Genomic DNA, 19667 nt, shown 5'->3' with positions numbered 1-19667 from the left:
ATTTGGTGTAAAATGTGAAGATAAATGCAATTTTTATGAAAATAAAATCCATTATGAAACTCTTTTTAAAAGTTTTGTAAAATCAATTTGAATAACTTTCCTTTCTAAACCCTTGATATATAATTTATTAGTATTTAACACTTTAACTCCGATGAATAATTATATATTTTTGATTCTTTCATCCAATCTATATTTCTATTAATAAAAAATTACGCTTTTTTAAAGCAAAACTCACCTTATTCGCTCCCTTGGCCCGCCGCGCTGTCTTCTTCCTCTCAGCAGAGTGTTTAGTTCCTTCATCACATCACTACCCTTCCTCTCCAGCTCGGAGAGCAGTTCCGCCTCCGTCTCCGCCCGCGTGGCATCCATATCGTGACCACCAAGGCCCAATCTGTGCAAATCCGAGCCACTGCGACTGCGTCCCGAGGTATTGGCCATATGGTCGATGGAGTCCAGACTGCTGTTCATGTCAAAGTCCATCATTAGATCGTCGGAGCAGATGGACTCGCAGGGCGATAGGGTGTCCAGTGATTCAGCTCGATCCATCACCGCCTTTCGCACTGCCGCCGGAGTCCTAAGACTCAATTCAATGGCCTGCTGGAGAGCGGTGCGAGCCTTCGACTGACTCTTCAAGGACCTTAAAGATCCAGTCTGGGTGTGGGTAAGGGTCTCCATTAGAGTTGGGGTGTCTGTGGCCACCTCCTGGGCCTCACTGTTGCACAACAGACCCGGCTGATCAGCAATCTCGTCGTCAATGAGGTTTCCGCAATCAGAACCCAGGGACAGCGAGTGAGAGGCATGAGTGGGAGTGCCGGGAGAGATGGGACTGCGACTTCCTGGGGGATCCAGATCCAGTTCTAGCACTGGCGATATCTCGTCTATGTCAATCTCATCGATGTCCTTCTGCTGGCGCTCCTCGTTGAGCTTGTGCTTCTGCAGCTTGCCGCCAGCCGCCTCCTCGGAATCCTCGGTGCTGCTCACCAGGCTATCAGTGGGAGAGGTTTCATCATCCAGGAGCAGACAGCTACTGCTGGCCAGAGCCAGCTCTGCGAACTTGGACTCGTTCAGAGCATTGTTGAAGGAGCGCGGACGATCGCCGGAAGAGCAGGTGGCTACCACCTCGCGGTTGTCCACCAGATGCATGTTGAGCAGGGGCTCCATCTGTCCCACCTTGGGCGGAGTTTCCGTCATCGAAGCTGGAAGAGCAAGGACTTAACATAGATTCCAAAGAACAAAAGTTATCACTTACAAATTGTGCTAAACTGCATGTCAGTGTTGATCAGACTGATCTCGTCCAGGCCTAAGGACATGTCCTCCTCCCTGTCATTGTTGTCCCTGGCATTATCCGGTGCCTGGGTATCGCTGCTGATGCTCATGGACATGCTACTGCAATCCTGGGCAGCCAAGGACTCGCCCGCCTGCAGACGCCAGGTGGAGGCCACCGAGGACTGACTCTGCTGCTGTTTGGCACTCTTCTCGGAAGTGGACGAATCCAGGTAAAGCTTCTCCTCATCCACGCTCTCGCTCTCGTCGGAGCCGCCGTTGCCTTGGGTCTTGGGCTTCGCCTCACTGTGATCCTGGGATCCTGGAGATCCCTCAGCCTGACGCCGCTCGTAACTCTCCCGACTGAGCACCGTGTTGGATCTTACCAAGCCCAGCAGTGGCAGGGGAATGCTCTGGCTGCCATCAGTGGGCAGTTTTGGAAGTGCCAGCGGTTCCACAAAAGAGTTGGACTCACTGGAGGGCGGATCGTCGACGTCCCTCACCTCGAAGGTGTGCCTGCCACTCATCACCATCTTGAGGTTTCTGGGCCGGCTGCGACTTCGCTTGGAGCCCACAGAGCTGCCCGAGTTGCTGTCTAGGGCCATGTCCATACTGGCTATGCCCGAGTCTGCGCTGATCTCCCGGCTGCCGGAGAATCCCCGCCGTGTGGAGTTGTTAGTCAGCTGCTTGACACTCTTCTGGTCGAGATGTCGCTGCTGGGCCTGCGGCTGGACATGCACGGAAGTCAAAGGATGCTGTCGTGAGCTGGAGCTGGTGGAAGTCTCCTTGGCCCGGGCACCCGTGGAATGGGCCGGCACCGGTGACTGCACACTGCTGCTGGGCGTGGTTGGTGTGGTGGCCGTTAGACTGATGGCCACCGGATACTCTGGCCGAGGCAGGCTCACTGTCTGCAGGGTGAACTTGGCATAGCTAGCCGGCGTGGGTCGCGGTGTGGGGCGAACTCTGAAATTAGGGATTTGGGATTGCAAACCGATTATCCTTCGATCACAGGATCACTACTCACATAACATTTGCATGCATGCTGGCCAGATTGTTGTAGTTATATCGCGGCTGCATCGCTCTTGATCCTGTTCCCGATCCCATGCCGGATCCCGACGTATCGTCCGCTATCTCGCCGAAGAACTGACGCCGCTGGTACTCGATGGTGGTGTTCTGGTTCAGGTTGAACGTCAGCGTCTTGGGCTGGGCTATTTTGGGCTCGCCGCTGCCGGACACGCCGCCGGCATGTGCGCTCTTGGAGCGTCGTTTCACTGCACGAAACAAGGCATACATAATATCAATATGGGAGTGGAAGTTCGTGTTTAGATTTATATTTAAGTATTAAATGTAGTGGAATTTGAAGAATATTTCAGTGAGTATATGAGAAAAGATTTAAGTGAATTCACCAGTGAATATTCAAAAAAAAAAAACCCCAATGAATATTCCGATTAAGTCCCAATGAACATTTGAATGAACACACTAGGTAGTTTTCCAGTGTTTATCCCAGTGAACTCATCAATATATATTCCAATAAAGAAGTACGATATTAATCAATACCTCAAAAGATATTTTAATAAAGATCCCAATGAATATTACAATAAATATTCTATTGAAGAAGATCCCAAATCCTTTAATTCCCATTATATTACAACGAATTCCTCTAATTTTTTTCTATGTATCGATAAAAAATGAAGGAAGTTTTCTTCGATTCCCTTGATACTCACAATTGCTCACCAACACCGGACCGTTTCCCGCTCCTCGACTGTTATTGTTGTTGTTATTCTGGGCATTGGCCGTAGTCTCGGATTCGGATTCCTCGCTGGGCGCAGTCAGGCCTGTTGAAGCGGGACGTGGCACCGCCCCACGATAGCCGAAACGGGCACCGGCCGCACCTGCCGCCGTCTTCTGGGCGGCGGCGCCTACTTTCTCAAAGTGAATGGGAGCAGCTGTAAGGAGGCAGGAATGAAAATAAAGAGAAGAATGGGAAACGAATAGTATTGTTGGCATGTCAGGTCGTTGTTAAATTGGTCAAATTGTCGCCAAATTAAAAAGCCATAATACTTGTGCCGGCTATTGCCAATTTTAGAAGGGACACAAGCCGGTTATGGCATGAAACCAAGGCTAAAACTTGTAAAACAATAAAGCGAAAATTGTGGTATTGTTTGAAGTTTATATAGTTATTTATATTTGGAGTTTTTAATGGTTGTCTCAAGGAACCTAATTGGAAAATAGTTTTACTAATAACTAGTTTTAGATAGAGAGAGAGAGACTTTTTAATTTAAGAATAACCAATCAAAATGAACAAATTTTTTATGAAAACTTTGCTTTGTATTTTACAAGTTTGAAAAACTTCCTCTTTGTTTTGTAGAATTCTCACCTGCATTCCCATTGTCATCCTTTGTGTCCGTTTGTGTTGCGCTTTTATCGCCGCCTTCCAGGAGTTTCTTGAACTTCTTGGGCGTCCCGTTGAGCTTCTTGCGGAAGCCAAAGGACATGGCAGTGCCTTTGGTGTGCACCGCCTGATCCTGTGCCTCCGCCGGATTGCCGTTGCTATTTCCATTTGCATTGTGGTGGTGCCGGCGACTTGACTTGCTGCCCTGCTTCTTGCTCTCCGCCTGGCCCTAAAGGGTAAAGAGGAGGAGCGGGTTAAAAGCGATTACCATGAAAGCGAAACCCATTTGCAAATCGGGTCAGCACAGATGAGAGGCGCACACATAGTAGAAGACAAAGGAGCCTCGAGGACTTCCCTCGAACGGCAGACAATAGACAATAGAATATATATACTAACTACATGAGTCACTCGGCTCCTACTAAAGAATAACTATCTACGAGATACTTTTTATGGAATCGTGATAAATACCAATAAGGGAATATTTCTAATAGATACTGTTTTATGTGGAGGTGGCTTTGGAAAAGATATGTATTGAAGCTGTGGGCTTAGTGTTCCATAGATGGGGGGATTGAAATTACTTAAGATTTTTCTTCTTCGGAACAGCCTTAACGCACATATCTTACCTTTGACCACAAAACTATACACTTTATATGAGATACAAACTACTGATGGGTTCAGGATTTTCTTAACAGAAAATATATATCAGGATTTACTGCTGAAATCTTTAGGGTTTCAGAAACACTAAACTTAAAGTATGATATGCTATTTGTTCTACTATTTAAAATGTAATTTGAAATCTCAAAAGGATCTCTTCAAGAACTTTTAATTGCGGTACCATGATGACTGCCTCGACTTCCGCGTCGTTGGCTGCGTCCTCCTCGACTGTTGCTGCTGCTGAGCTATCGTCTATCGACGTGTGAAGGTCCTCTGTGTCTAGGACTCCCCCGTTATCATCGGTCCTCGGCTCTTTGTCACAAATATCCTCGCTCGTTTCGGCGAAATCCTCGTGCGGCTGCGATGCGGATACGATTAATGCGGAAGCGGATGCGGATGCGAATTTCTCTAGTGTGACGACGACGGGGTTGTCGCATTCATCCATGTTGCAGGTCGTCGGCAGGGGCACTCGCTCTTCCAGCGAGCCTCCTCCTCCTCCTTTCGCTGGGGATACGTCCTGATCCCGTTTCTGGTGATCCCGATGTTGTTCGCAAGGTCAGTTCTGGGATGCAAGGCGGCTATGTTCATGACACGGCCGACGCGCACGAAATTACGCCATTTATAATTGCACTTGAGGTACACACAACGCACACACGTACAGACCAAGGGGGAGGACCTGCGAGTACATGCACACACCCACACAGAGGAGGTCCTTGAAAATCCCTTGCTGCTTGCTGGAAAAATCTTTCGCAGATTGCTCGCACTTTCCACCTGCGCCTTAAGTTATGCAAACGCTTTTCGCACCTCGTTCGATTGTATCTATTTTGGGTTTTCGCTCTTCCTGCTTTTGTTTTCTTTTCGATTTAGTTTGTCACTTGTATTTTTATAGTTTTTGCTGAGTTTTTTCCTGCTGCGGCAAAGTGGCGACGATTTTTCACTTGTGAAAGCACGGCACACGGAAAATTGAATGGCGAGCTGAAAACTCTCATCAAGCGGAGAACGGAGAATGGGTTTCTTTCCCTGTGCCTAGTGGTGGTCTTTGAATGTTCTCTCTCGCTTGACCACAGCGGGGAGAATTTGGAGGAAAACCGGAGAGCTACTACCAAATTTCCCAGTGTTCGCTCATGCGCAGAGCAATGAAAACAAGTGGCTGCCCGAGTTAAGTGGCCCAAAAACGGGGGTGGTTTGCGGTGGTGCCACCTAGTGGCCACGCTGCTTTGGCTCTTAGCCGGGAAGCTAACCATGTCGAAAAGATGTGGAAAATTGGTGAAAAATGTTGGTGTAAAAATGGGAAATTGGAAAATGTGTGTAGATAATTTGTGAAATGTTTGTAAATAGATTTAAAAAATGTTTGGATTTTAAATAACTTAAGGGTTCAAGTTTTTCAATAACTAATTTGTGAATCTATTTACTATTTTTCCATTGACTGCTATTTTAAATTTGTAAATTACTTTATGCGCTTAAATAAATAATACAAAAATCGAATAATTATATAATTTATAAGTAGTATTTCACTTTAAATACCTATTCACTCTATGCAATCTATCATTCATAGTTTTAAAATCTTTTTTAATTTTTATTTGAATAAAAACTTCCTTTGACGTATTCTTGAATACTTTACCATCCTTATGATTACTTTAAAAAACAAAAAACATTTCTTATAGAATCAAGAATGCACAAAATGAAATGAAGTGTGAGGTGTTTTTTTGCAGCTTTTTTATTATTTCCCTGTCAGTTTTATCCCCGTGATTCATGTAAAATTCATATGTAATAAGAGCCCGGCGAGACCAAAAATCCAAGTTAAATAAAATTTGGTTAAGGTCAATTGCCCGGGGGGAAGAGCGACCTGGCTAGGAAGTGAGAGGATAAGTGCTTTGGTTAAGCAAGAAATATGATATGTTGTGGGGAGGGAACGTCCTTGACGGTGGTTGTATGTGTGTGTGTTTGTAAAATTACCATGTAATAAGCCTTTGGAGGATACAAATATGAATATGTAAACCTAAACTGTTAAGGGAAAGTCGAGAGAGGCAGAGAGTATCTCAAAGGCAAGCCAAGGACCTCGTTAGTCAGACTCAATTTTGGCACTTTTATGATAATTTTAAACGCTTAGCAGACATGATGTTGGTAAACATTGATTAAAAGAAAGAGAAGGCTTCTATGATAGGGATTCTGGAAGAACCAAGGTTGTATTTATTTTCAAAAGAGTACAATTAGAACCCCATTCATTTTTATTTAATTTAAAATCAATATATTTTCCCCTGCTGTTCCTATCCTTTTTTATTCCTTTAAATTCCCAGCAAGTGGCCATACCGTTACCTCGACAAACAATGAGTATTATTGATGTCAGATAAAGCAGAGTGAGGGTTGACCCAAAATCACAGACTCCACAGACCCATCTCTTTTGTCAGCCTCGACTCCAATTTTTTCCGACAAAAAGGATGCCACACTTATTGACAGTTTTTCATTCGCTTTTCGCCACAATTCCCGCGTGAGTTGTAAACATTTATCAATATTACTCACCGCCGGCAGCCAGCCGTTGTTCTCCGCTTGTAATTGAGGTTCTGGCCTGATTCTGGCAAGAGTCTGGCGTCTCTGCTGTTGCTCCTCCTCGGCGGTCTCAATGGCCTGCAGCAGCTCCTGTAGCAGGAACTCCTGACAAGTGGAGTACTCCACTGATGTCAGCGGTTCCACTGGGGTATCGACGTAAAGGGACTCGATATGCCGCCGGCTTATGGTGTAGTAAAAGGGTTCCTGCTCCTCCAGCTCCTGCAGTTCCTTTTGCTGTTGTTCCTGGTCCCGTGACGATGTGGCTGCTATGTATTCATTACTCGCTGTCAACTCTTGCCAGATTTTGTGTGCCTGGGCCAAGTCTTCGCGAGACAATGCGATTGTCAATACAGATTGATGATGCTCTCCGCCGTGGGAGGCGATCTCCTCGAGCTGGGTGAGCGGGGGCGACTGCCGGGAGACACACTTGCCCATGGCATCTTATGACCACCGGAGTTCTCCTTTCTATCTGGACTAAAAGTAGACAAATTTCTTTGTTGATAAATAATGTTTTAAATAAGTCAAAAATAATGTATGTACTCAAATTCTCTTAAAAGCCCTCTTTAAATCCCATTAAAAGCACTGAAGATAACCTAAAGGATCATAAAAAACGATCCAAAAACCGCCCCCAAAGATAAAACTAAAAATCGACCTTTAAAACAGAATCAGAACCCCCTAAAAATAGCATTAAAATCCATCCCAAAAACCGCCAAAAATCATCTTAAATACAATTTTAAATTCAGCTTTAAAAACTAAAAAGAGAGTAAATATTAATTACCAATAACATAAATAAATACCATAAAATTCTTTCCAGTGTATAAGTAAGTTTATCAGAAGAATCAAATAAATGGTCTTTTTTTTTTATTTTATAGAAGACGCAAATGAGTAGGTTTGCTATAGCTTCGCTATATCTATATCGATATGCTGGGAGCTTGTGGTTGGCGTGCAGGTAATGATACACCTGTCCCCCAGAACTATCAGCATACACACAGAGTCCTAACCGCAAGTCTAACCCCAATCCGCGCCAGAATCCCAGACCCCTTGGGTGAGTCCATTGCCATTGCATTATGCCGCGCTGCACGTTTTTTATTAAATTTTATTAGAGTGCCGCACATGCACAACACGGACGGACTGGGTTCCATCTCCGAACCCCATACCCTGCTCCGAATCCTTATCCAAACCTCTTTCATACCTCCGATTGCCCGGTGCAAGGGAGGAGCGAAAAACGGAGGGGCAGCTAACCGAGAGAAAGGAATATATTCACGCAAATGCAAGCTGCCTTTGGGAAAGCTGAAGGAACCCCTGCATTCCAGGCAGCTCCTGGACCCTCATCCTTATTCGCATCCTGCACTTGAAATAAAATTAATTTAGGCGGTATATATTTTATTAATTTTTTATATTAAAATTTTTTATAATAGCTATGAAAGTAAAGCGAATAATTTGAAGATAAACTACTTGCAAAAGAAGTCCGGAAATATATTATTATAAGCCTTATTTTGTTTAGAAAAATATTATTTAATAAAATCATTAATATAAACTTTCCTAAAGAGTTAAACAAAATTATATAACATATTTTTTCATGAACATTCTTAAAGATTATGATGGAAAATAAGTAAAAAAGTGTTTCCTACCCATACAATTTTATAATTTTGGAAAATAACCTCACATTAATCTCATTAAATTCCCAAAAATGTAAAACAAATATTGTCGAGAGTGTAGGGCTACTGCTCCGTGAGCTTTATGGCGCATTTGCCGCATAACAAAATTTACACCCACCGGGAGCCGTCGACGCGTCGGTGCACTCAATGGGGATGCCCTTTGTGCCAGCGGCCCTCCACCAGACCCGGAACCAGATCGAGGCCATATCCACTAGGTTGGCGGCTTCGCAACCGCTGCTCCACTCGATAACCGAATTGGCTTCAAATGAATTTAAAACAGGAAATGCATTTTGCGAAAACCAACTTCATGACAGCGCTTATTTGGAGGGTAATTTAACTCAAGTGTGGATTGACTTCATCTTGACAAGGTAATTTTCACCGAAACGTTGCTGTATTTTATGTTGATTGGTTGGTTTAATATAGATAGATATATTTTAACGGTCTTGGTTTAATTTAAAATAAGAAAGTAGCAAATAGAACAAGCTCGAAAAGTAAAATATGTCTAGGTTTAAGAGATTTATTAAGGGAAAAAATAACAAAATAAAACCAGTTGCTTAACTTATATATTTGTTTGTAGAAATTTAAAAAGTTTCTCATTATAATGTAATATATCTTTTGATTTATTAAAGTATTTGTAAGCATTTTAAGGCATCCTTAGGCAACGATTAATAAAATCTCGTAAATTTTGCATTTTATTTTTATATTCATAAACAAATCTTAACAACTAGACTTTAAAAGAGTTTCAAATATTTCCATATTAATTTAACAAAAACTTTACCAGGCTTTGACCCTATATTTAAAGCTGCTAAACATTTAATTTAAATTGGTAATTTACCACTAGAGGCCGCATATCTCTTGTTGGCTAAGCATTTCGACTTCCATTACGACTACCCCGTTTAACTGATTATTTCAATGTACTGCGTGTAAACCCAATTAAACCAGTATCTTAGGGGCTAAAAGGGCCATCCCGCAAAAGGGTATTTCGACGGCTGCCATTTTGAACGGATTCAGTTGATCCGGCTGTGTTTATGCCTGCTTATGTCGTTTGGCTTACTTACATTTGCCGCGGCTTTTGTGCTGCATAAATTTTCAGTGCCATGCCTCCATCGCCCCGCGCGTCCTGTGGAACAGCCTTGTGCCAGGAACACCCACCAAAGCAGCTGCAACTCCACACAGTGGAAGCTACGTGGCCCTTTTGTGCTAACTGCCAACTTTTATTTTCTGCCTTTTCACATAATGAGGCAATTTTGCAGTTTGTTCAGTGTTCTCTGCGAGTTTTCACTTGTTACTCTTGCATTTAATAAGCCAAAGGCAAATGCAAAGCTAAAGGTAACAGTAAGGGCCATGGTGGAGGGGCAAAGGGGGAGCACCTTCTAGTTTCGGTCTTAATTCAACATTTTGTATGCGCGCAGGATAAATCCCAGGCAGATCCCCGATATCGGTCGCATATGTAAGTGGCTGCAGCAGCGCAGGTAATTATGCGCATAAATAACTCCGATTGTTGCAGCAGTGCAGGACCTCAAGTAATGCCCCAAGATTGGTTAATGGTCGGCGGTGGTGGGCGCTGGGAGCGGAAACTCAGCCAAGGATATCCAAAGGGATGTCCAAGGATATCCAGGCGGATGTACCATCGGTTGGCGTGGCTCATGCATAAGCATAACCATTGCCCCGTTTCGATTCGATGCGGCATGCAACAGCTGTGCGCTTACAACACTTCGGATTGCCATGCTTGCCCATGCCCCATGCATTTTAATTGTGCAATGCGACGCACAATAAAATATTTCGAAAAAAGAATGCAGTGAAATGCACTGTATACACTGAAAAAAAAGTTTCTATAATATAAAATAGTGTAATAGAAATAATATACCTTTTTTTGAGATCAAAATAATAGTTTAGATAGGGGAAATTGATAAATGAAATATTTTTATTTAAGCCCAGTGTATATAAATCCTATCTGGAATTCACCAACTAGTTTACCTAGTTTACCTAAATTTGGTTTAATTTCAAATTAATTTTCTTAATAGCTAAAGTCATTTTATTGATGACTCTATTCTTAGCAATTTGTTAAATCTTGAATCCCGCATATAAGGCTTTTAAAATGTTGTTAAAAATATATTTCAATCTCATTTTTTTCCCGTGCAAAAAGCCTCAAAATAGCATTCCACCACATGTGTCAGGAATGGGGACCAGGGGACACGAACCTTGTCCCGCAAACCGGAGTTCTATGGGTTTACCGAGTTCCGCTGTCGGGGCAAAGTTTGTGCCATGATTAAAACGAAACCCCACCAAAACTTGCCGCCACCGCCGCCGCTGACAATTTTAATGCAAACAAAAACTTCGCTGGCTGACAGCGCAATAGCGAAGAATAAGGCCAAGTTATATTTTGCATGCAGCGTCGCCCTTAACCCGCCAACTTGCACCGCCTAACTTTCAGACAAAAAAAATATAAAACAGAGAAGAAAACAACCCGCTCTTTCCACACCATTAATGCAAATTGACGGGAGGGATGCGGATGCAGGTTGCCGCTACAGGTGCCAGTTCCGGGTTCCGGTCAGGTAGTTGTAGTTCGCAAAGTTTCGACAATTCACGCGGACGTTTGCGGCTTTTGTTGTTTCAGGATCCACGGCAAAAGCAATTGCATTTTGGTAATTGAACAAGTCAACGCTTAATTACAACTCACTACAGTAAAACACCATAACTGTCTGAGGGATTGAGTGGAATTTCTGCTGGCAATTTCCATTCAGCGAATGCGAAATAATTTCCATTTGAAATGCGCAAAAATGAGCAATTTCTTTTGCGTGCCAGGCCAAGGGTTCGAATCCTTTTTTCCCACTTCCCGCAGGGCTTATGTTGTTGTTGTTGTTTTTGTGCGCTTTAATTGACGGCTCATTTCGTCCTTGCGGCAGGCATTTCAGTGACGTAGCAATGGGGGGTTTTCAGAGTGTTTCCCAAGAGTTGAAAATTGCGTGAAGAGGTATTTTAAAAGATATCTAGAGGCTTGAAATATTTTAACAATGTGTCTAAAAGAATGCAATGATTATTTTTTAGAAGAATGTTGGTGTAAATATTTTACAGACTACTTTTGAAGCATTTTTTGGGCAACCTAGGCAAGCGCAGAGCCTAAGAGTTTATTTGTATTTTATTTGTGTAAGAGCTGTATTCGCTTTTAGATGCTCTAAAATAAGTACAATCAATTCTTATATATTTCCATTTAATTGGACATAAAATGCTATTGATATTTTTTTCCGCAATCAATCTCGATATGCTGTTCTCATCAGAAAATATGAATATTTTATTGATATAAGAAACAATTGCATGTGCACGACCACGTCCATGTGTGGCAATGTCCCAATTCAGCAATTTATCGGGTTAAAGCGCGACATATCCAATCCCCGAAAATACAATGAAAATGGCTTAAAGCAATATACCAGTCGAGCGACCGATTTTTGGGGGGCTGGGGGATTGTTAAAAACTGATCTATATGCTTGGTTATTGAGCAACTTTGGCTGTGGCGGCTGTCGATGCTCGATGCCTCAAAGCCTTCAGCGGAAAAATGTATGGGCAAAACCAAAACCAAACAGAGCAGCAGCAACAGCAGCAGCAGCAGCGGCAGCGGCAGCGAAAAGGGGGACAGATAGCGGCAGTAGACACTTGATAGGTTTTTTCCAAAGCCCCGACGTCCCCTTGGAGCCCACTCACTATTGGCCATAAATCAATTTTTCAAAAATGACACTGGGAAATGGAAAAAGTAAGCTCAAAGCTGGGCGAATATTGAAAGCGTCCGCTTGCCTTCACGAGATATAAACCGATACTCTCACCCATGAATTCTCAAACGTACGAAATATGTGCATGCATGCATACATATCGGCAGGACATATATCTGCCATACATAATATATATACATTTTTATATAGTATATATATAATATGTATTAATAAAAAATGTATGTTGTGCCCTAGCATTTTTTGGGCATCCTAGGCAAGCGCTGAGCCATCGTCGTCGCTCTTTATATTATTTCTTTTTTATTTCTGGCTTTGCAAATCTTTGCAGCTGGCGTTGAAAGTTTGTCATCATAAATTTAAATATTATTTTCGCAGCGAGAGGAGCAACAGGAGTTGGAGCTGGGGACTGACGCTCGAGTCGCACCGGAAGCGTTTTCGATGCAAAATTTTGCCGAAGGATTTTTCGGAATCCTTAGTTCGACAAATGGGGAAATGAGCACGTTAATAGGAGCTGGCGGGGTCCCCTTTTGGGTATTTCAAAACTCAATGCAGCACACGCGGCGTATGCGCAATGCAGTTGCCGGCAATTCCAATTCAAAAATTTTTGCAGAAAGAGCAGAAAAAGGCAACATCTGGATCTGAATCTAGTGCCTGGCCGCCGGAAGCCCATATTCCCCCAGCATGTGTGAACCGAATGTTGATGAGTGCCATATAGTGAATGCATATGAATGAATTACAGCCCTCAGTCCCCACGATTTTGCCTCGATTTTTCCACCCCCTTTGCCAGGTTTGCCTTTGCAATTTGAAAAGCGTCTGAATGAAGCGACCTGGCTTTGGCGGCATGAATTGCATGCAAAAGATTGTTTTGCATAGATGAGTGAAATCACCGGGCGCATTTATTGAAGTCCTGTCGAGCCCCTGTGCCCCCCCCATGTATCCCTGTATACCTATTGCCCTGCTGCCCTGTATCCCTGATGACAGTGCACGGATTTGACATTGATTGGTCCCTATTCCGGTCTCCAAAGCCATCACAAGGGGCTAATGACAAAGGACAAGCTGTGAGCTCAATTATTCTAGTTTTTCTGGGCATTTGACTTTCATAAGCCGATGCAATCAGGTTTTTGGGAGGTGAGTTTTGCCAGGAAGGAAGGGGGTTCAATTAAAAAATATACAACTATTTTTTAGGGCAATCAAATTAGTAGAAAATGTGTAGAAAAATGGAAAACTTTGGGATTATACTTGGGCAACAAATTTATTAAAATTTTTCAGTTTAATTCACTTCCAATTTTACTCATCTCTATTCTCTGGGGATATCCCAAAATCAACCTTTATTACTTACAGCACAATATTCCTTAGGAGCCAATAGCTGCAAGGGGTTGGATTTTAAATTAATTAAATTCTCTGGACATTGGCAAATATAGCCTGCAACTAATTATTAGCTTAACTGTAATATGCATATGATTTTATGCCCACAGATTTCGGTCTGATTACTGGCATGTGTGTTGAGTGTGCGTACGTTGAGTGTGTTGAGCTCTCTCTCTGTTCTGATTTTATTTAATATTCACCGAAAATTATTCGAGCAAATTGGGAGCAACTGCCTCCAGGCGGCTGGTAGTCTTCGGAAATCATGCGGTACGTGAACAGAATAAAAGACCAAAAACCAAGGCTCAAGTGAAGTGACAAGGTCAGATATTGGGTGGAGTTACACTGGGCTGCCATAAAAATACTTCAGAGGTCTAGAATATCAATAATACTTTAATAATTGTTTATATAAATAAATAAAGACGTTCCCATTGCTTGAAAAATATCTAAAGGTTCTTTAAGATTAAAATGTCAACACATTCATTTTTGACAAAAAAGGAAAAATGTATCTGATGGATATATTTTATCGCTTTTTTTGAGTTTAGCATACAATAAATTCATATATATTTAAAAATTCTTCTATGCTCTCTTTATAATAAAATTTTTTTTATTTATAAAATCTCATATTATGATTTATTATAATTTATTTGACTCAAAAGTTCATCTTTATGTCGTTTAGTGTTATTTATTGTGAGCCACGGATAAGGAGATGGACGAATTGATCGGCCTGTCGGGTTTATGACGTTTGCAGGAGAAAGATAAAACCCAACCCCGTCTGCTCCACCAGGAAGTTCATTTGCATGCTGTAAATAAGTGACTGGGCCAACAGGACAGGTCATAAATGCATTCGGACGGGGGGCTTTGGGGCCATTGTTCGGCCCAATTCGATACCGAATCCAAGGCAACCATAATGCTCGCCACTTAATTATTACTTAGTCTTTATTAACATGGCTCACAGCTTTTGCTGTGGCCTCTCACTCTCGTTTAAAGCCATCAACGGAGCGTGCAGTTTCGCAGCTGGGAGCAACTTTGGGGAAGCAACTTCGGGGGCTCTGGGCCTTGCTTCGAGGCCTGGTAATTGCAAATTGTTGCCATCGTCATTGCCGTAGTCTTCGTCGTTTGTTTGTCAATTTGCGTACTTAAAAAATTCTTCTTTATGTAAACATACACACGCACGCACACACACAACTCTTCTTCATCGGTGTAACGAGCCATATGTGTTGTGCACATAATAATTACGCAATTGGCACGAGTTCCCCCCTTCCCTGCAGCACCTGTCCTCACTCAGAGACCGGCTTCGTCTTTCGCCCAAGTCGAGTGTGTCATCAAATTAGTTTTAATTATACATTATATTCATTTCGCACACATTTCGGTCCATAGTAGAGGGGGTACAACGGTGCGTATGGGTGATATTTGCCATGGCAATCGATTAGTATGCCCGGCAGCACCACTTCAGCCTATTCTCAGTTGTTCTTGTTTAAACAATTACCCCGCTCATTGACTTTGGGCCTGGGCTTTAGGCCCTAGAGCAGCAGGTGGAATGCGGTACACGTTTGGGTTGGTTCCCAACCTGTACCAGATATCTAATATGCATAGCACTCCGGGGAAACGAAAGTAGACGGTGAGCGTTAAGTGTATAGTAAGTGCACAGTGCAAAATAAATTTAAAATTCGAATTTATAGACTAAACAAGTGTCTATGTTGGTACACATTTTAAAGTAGTTCTTAAGAGATTTTTATTGAGAATGACGACTAAGGAGTCCAGCAGTCCATGAAGGATCCTATAAATATTCTTAATCACCATCAATTCTTTTTAGCATTTGACGGACAACAAGCGAATATTAGCCCAATGTCATAACTATTCTGTTTTTTTTTAAATCTGGAATAATAAATAATTCAATATTTGAAGAATATTATCTTCGTTTTTGTTATTTTTGTATTTAAAACAATTTAATTCCTATATTTAATTTTCGTAAAAGGGTTTCAATTCCTTTTGAAATACCTTTCAAAATACAATCTATATATTTATTTCTAAATCCACACTATTCGATTTTTCTCAGTGTTCGATTGTAACGACACCATCGAGACTCTGCGGCTGTTGGTTTGGTTTCGCATATGGTTTTTTCCTTTTTGGGTTACTAGTAGTGTCGGTGGTTTCAGTTACAGCCACAGATTTGTCTCCGCATGCAAATTCCTTTCCATTTATTTTTCGCCACCAAGACTCACCTTTGGCTTATCTTATCGGCGTTCAAATATGCCTGTTTGTGCTCGTATCGGGCCGTAATTAAGTTGGAATTCTCGAGTGGTCTTTGTATTTTTCGGAGCACTTGATGGCGACACTTCAGAACTTTGAATTTCACTTCCACCTGCTTCCACACTACTTGATTCGTTTTTTTCCGCACAAAACTACTTGTTTTGTTACTTCACAGCGCGACCTTGAATTATGCGATCAGTTTAGTTGTTTTTATTTTTTTTTTGCCATAACTTTCAGTCAAGAGAGTCGCGGTCGCGTCATATTTGCTGTTATTATTAATAGCCAAAAGCGCCGAAGCAACTGACTGGCGGCGACTACGCATGAGACCCGAGCGGGCACCCAAGAATTCGTCTATGTCTACAGCTCTACAAAGCTACGATCGGAGCGTTAGAAAGCTCGCTCTTCTGCCACATCTAGCTGGGCTTTTGGCTCTACTGAAATGGTGTTAAGAGAGCAGTAAAGAGAGATGGAGGCCCCGTAAATGACTCACACAGCTGATAGGGGGCTTTGTTTATGAGTGTCAATTGCGTGTAGTATGTTCAGCCATTTACAGTGACCGCAAAAAGAGCAGGCACACGCACAGAGGCTTAAATGCACAGAGAGAAATGAAAATTATAAGGAATGAATATAAATTACAAATTAATTATAAATCAATATTTTATTTGAAGTGTATATGATATGAAAGTTTTTTTTTTATTTTCTAAAATTTAAAATACTAAAACAGAGTTTATAGTCTTTAAATTAAAATAAGTTTTATTACGTATTATAATTGTAAGTAAATAAATCAATAAAGTAAGCTGATTGACGTAATTAAAATTATATTTTTTGACTACTTTATAAAATATTAACTCCTTAAATATGTATATGTAGTCTTTTCTTATAAGTATACCATAATTACCTTAAATGTAAGGTATTTTTAACATTTTTATACCCTTGCAGGGTATTATAATTTCAGTCAGAAGTTTGCAACGCAGTGAAGGAGACGTTTCCGACCCTATAAAGTATATATATTCTTGATCAGCATCAACAGCCGAGTCGATCTAGCCATGTCCGTCTGTCCGTCTGTCCGTCTGTCCGTCTGTCCGTTTCTACGCAAACTAGTCCCTCAGTTTTAAAGCTATCTGAATGAAACTTTGCATATAGTCTTCTATATACTCTCACTGCTATATATGTCGGAATGGGCCGGATCGGACGACTATATCATATAGCTGCCATACAAATGTTCGATGAATTTTTGGAAAAAAAATTATAACTTGGCTGTTTTTCAATATTATTCCACCATTTTTGGGATGAAGCCTTTTTTTATTATTCCAGAATTTTGGTAAAAATTTTATGAAAATCTGACCACTATATCTTATAGCTGCCATAGGAACGATCGGGAAATTAATCGAAAAAAATTATAACTTCGTTGTTTTTCAACGTATTTTAATCTACTTTGACACATGAGCTTCTGGTATTATTTCAAAATTTTGGTATAAATTTTATGAAAATCGGACGACTATATCTTATAGCTGCCATAGGAACGATAGGGAAAGTAATAGAAAAAAATTATAACTTCGTTGTTTTTCAACGTATTTTCATCTACTCTGAGATATGAGCTTTACTTATTACTATAGATATTTGGTATAAATTTTATAAAAATCGGACAACTATATCTTATAGCTGTCATAGAAGCGATCGGTAAATGTATAAAATATATAAAGCTGGGAATGTAAAACTGTAACTGTTAAACTGTAAACATAATAAGTATAGGTAAAATTTAATGAAACTCTGTTTAGTGTCTGTTTTCGGCATTATAATTTATAATATAAATATGAAAACCAATCTGCAAGGGTATACAAACTTCGGCGTGCCGAAGTTAGCTTCCTTTCTTGTTAATATTAACATAACCGATTAACTTAAAAATTACTCTTCAAAATTAGTAAACAATGCTTTAAAAATGTTTTAGGAAATATACAAAGAGGATAACAAAATAATTTCTTAGCTATAACCAGCGTATAATTTAATTTCTATGTTTATAAACTTATTAATAACCTCTTGTCAAGCCTCGAATCTATAATGATTTCAAAAGCTAGTTTGACAAAAAAATTGTAGCTTTTTCTACAGAAATGTGGGACAATTAAATTCAATCTTTTCAATCCACTTGCCTCCGCATTCCTAACCCGTTTTCCTTGTGTACGAATACCGGAGTGTACATATGTAGGGCTATTAAAAAGCACTTTCTTATCAATGCAGGAAAAAGGCAAACCAAACGGAGTTCCATGCAGGCGAAAGGTGCAAAGGAAGCCGAACAATGACGGCAAAACGTTGGCAACCAACGAAGGACACCCAGCCATCTCCTAAGCTTAAGGGTGGGTGGTGGTGGTGGCCACCCGCCGAATGGCTTGGCTGGGCGTCAAGTGTCATAAAAAAAATAGGAACAACACTTGCAAGCCAAAAACTAAAGTGCACGAGTTGCCTAGCCATGTGGTCCTTCACACACCGCCCACTTTTAGCCCACTCTTATCCTGGTCTCACCCCCAGTAGCATCCCCCCTCTGGCAGTCACCGTTCACCACACTCTCCTATTACTACTAGATCCATTTTCGCTCATCTTTCAAAGGCGCCGTGTTGCGTTTGTATTTGCGGTGCCTTTCTGCACAGAGGAAAAACCCATAACAATATCAATTTTCCCTTCAAGTTTTTCACTAGGAGAAAATAGTAAAGACCTCTGGAACTTATTTTATTTCGCTTTTTTTGTTTGACTTTTTACAATTTAGTTTGTTTGCAGTTCCTATTGTGTCGAAAACTTATTTTAGTGAATGAAAAAAGGTGTGAAGAATTTCGATTAAAATTGAAAAGCAATAGAATTTTTGAATTTTTATTTATGGTAAAATAAGGATACTTTTTGGTAGTATGATTATTAAATTATTAAAGTATGGTATGGATGGTAATGGCTTACTATTAAATACAGAATTTAAAGCTAAAGATATTTAAAATTGTTTTAGATTACAAATTATTGTTATCTTTAAAAATATAATTTTCTTTTGACTTTTATATTGAGCAAAGTATGCTTAAAAGTTCTTTTTATTATATTATATTTCTTTCAGTGCATTAAAACGGACATATGGGCATCTCTCCTGCAAAGAAATACAAAAGAAAACATTTACAAAACTTCCATTTCCGCTCTTTATGTGGACACCGTTCGCCGGCGAAGAAGACGGAGAAGAAGAAGCGGGGAAATTGAAAAAAGATAGTTTCACATAAACCCTTAGGCATTTCGCCTCTGCCACCGCCCCCGCCCCTATTCACCTCTGCCACCTCCCGGCCAGCAAAAGAGCAACTAACGGGACACCCGATGGCTGTACAAATACAAATACAGCGACAGCAGGAGCTTGCAACATTCCGCCATTTTCATCTCTCCCGCTCTCTCATGGTTATCCGCCATCTTTTTCGGGAGGGGGCGACGGAAGTCAGCATTGTTAAAGTTTTGCAGGTAAATCAAATGATAAAATGAAGATGTAGTCCAAAGTCCACGTCCACTACTAACGGTAAGGTAGCAACAGCAGTAGCTAAAACAACAACAAATGATAGCAACAGTTTTGGGACAAAAAATCGTGGGGAGCTTTTCACCACGACAGCGACGCATGCGCACAATTTTCACTCAACTTTCGAGTGATTTTTTGTGTTTACCTTTTTCATCGTCTGCAAGGTTAATGCTGTTATCGTTCAGAGAAATGTTGCTGCCTACTTTTCGGCCTTGCTTATCAATTATCGCTAAATTCTAGCTGGCTTTCGGGCTGAGCTTAACCCTTGAATGGTCATCGACGACTTTTAT

General features: G+C 41.2%; 1 protein-coding gene across 9 annotated transcripts in view; it reads right to left on the bottom strand.

The window, feature by feature from the left end:
• The window catches only part of LOC108078739 (serine-rich adhesin for platelets), a 30711-nt gene extending 14587 nt beyond the window's left edge, over nt 1–16124 (bottom strand). For 3 of the 9 annotated variants that reach the window (XM_017172757.3, XM_017172758.3, XM_070285781.1), the window contains exons 1-7: nt 15824–16123; nt 6830–7330; nt 3641–3884; nt 2988–3209; nt 2288–2534; nt 1250–2226; nt 236–1196 (exon numbers count right to left, since the gene is read on the bottom strand). In XM_017172757.3, the coding sequence (XP_017028246.1) occupies nt 236–1196; nt 1250–2226; nt 2288–2534; nt 2988–3209; nt 3641–3884; nt 6830–7291 (3113 nt within the window). In that variant the 5' untranslated portion in view covers nt 7292–7330; nt 15824–16123. Of the gene's footprint in view, nt 1–235; nt 1197–1249; nt 2227–2287; nt 2535–2987; nt 3210–3640; nt 3885–4490; nt 5260–6829; nt 7331–15823 lie in introns of those variants that run through there. The other 6 variants (XR_011444975.1, XM_017172756.3, XM_070285780.1 and 3 more) reach the window with 5 other exon arrangements.
• Between the last annotated feature and the right edge of the window lie 3543 nt (nt 16125–19667).

This window comes from Drosophila kikkawai, chromosome 3L, assembly GCF_030179895.1.
Source record: "Drosophila kikkawai strain 14028-0561.14 chromosome 3L, DkikHiC1v2, whole genome shotgun sequence".
Classification (NCBI taxonomy): domain Eukaryota; kingdom Metazoa; phylum Arthropoda; class Insecta; order Diptera; family Drosophilidae; genus Drosophila; species Drosophila kikkawai.
Note: the sequence above shows the minus strand (reverse complement) of the source record. Positions and strands in the feature narration are given on the sequence as shown.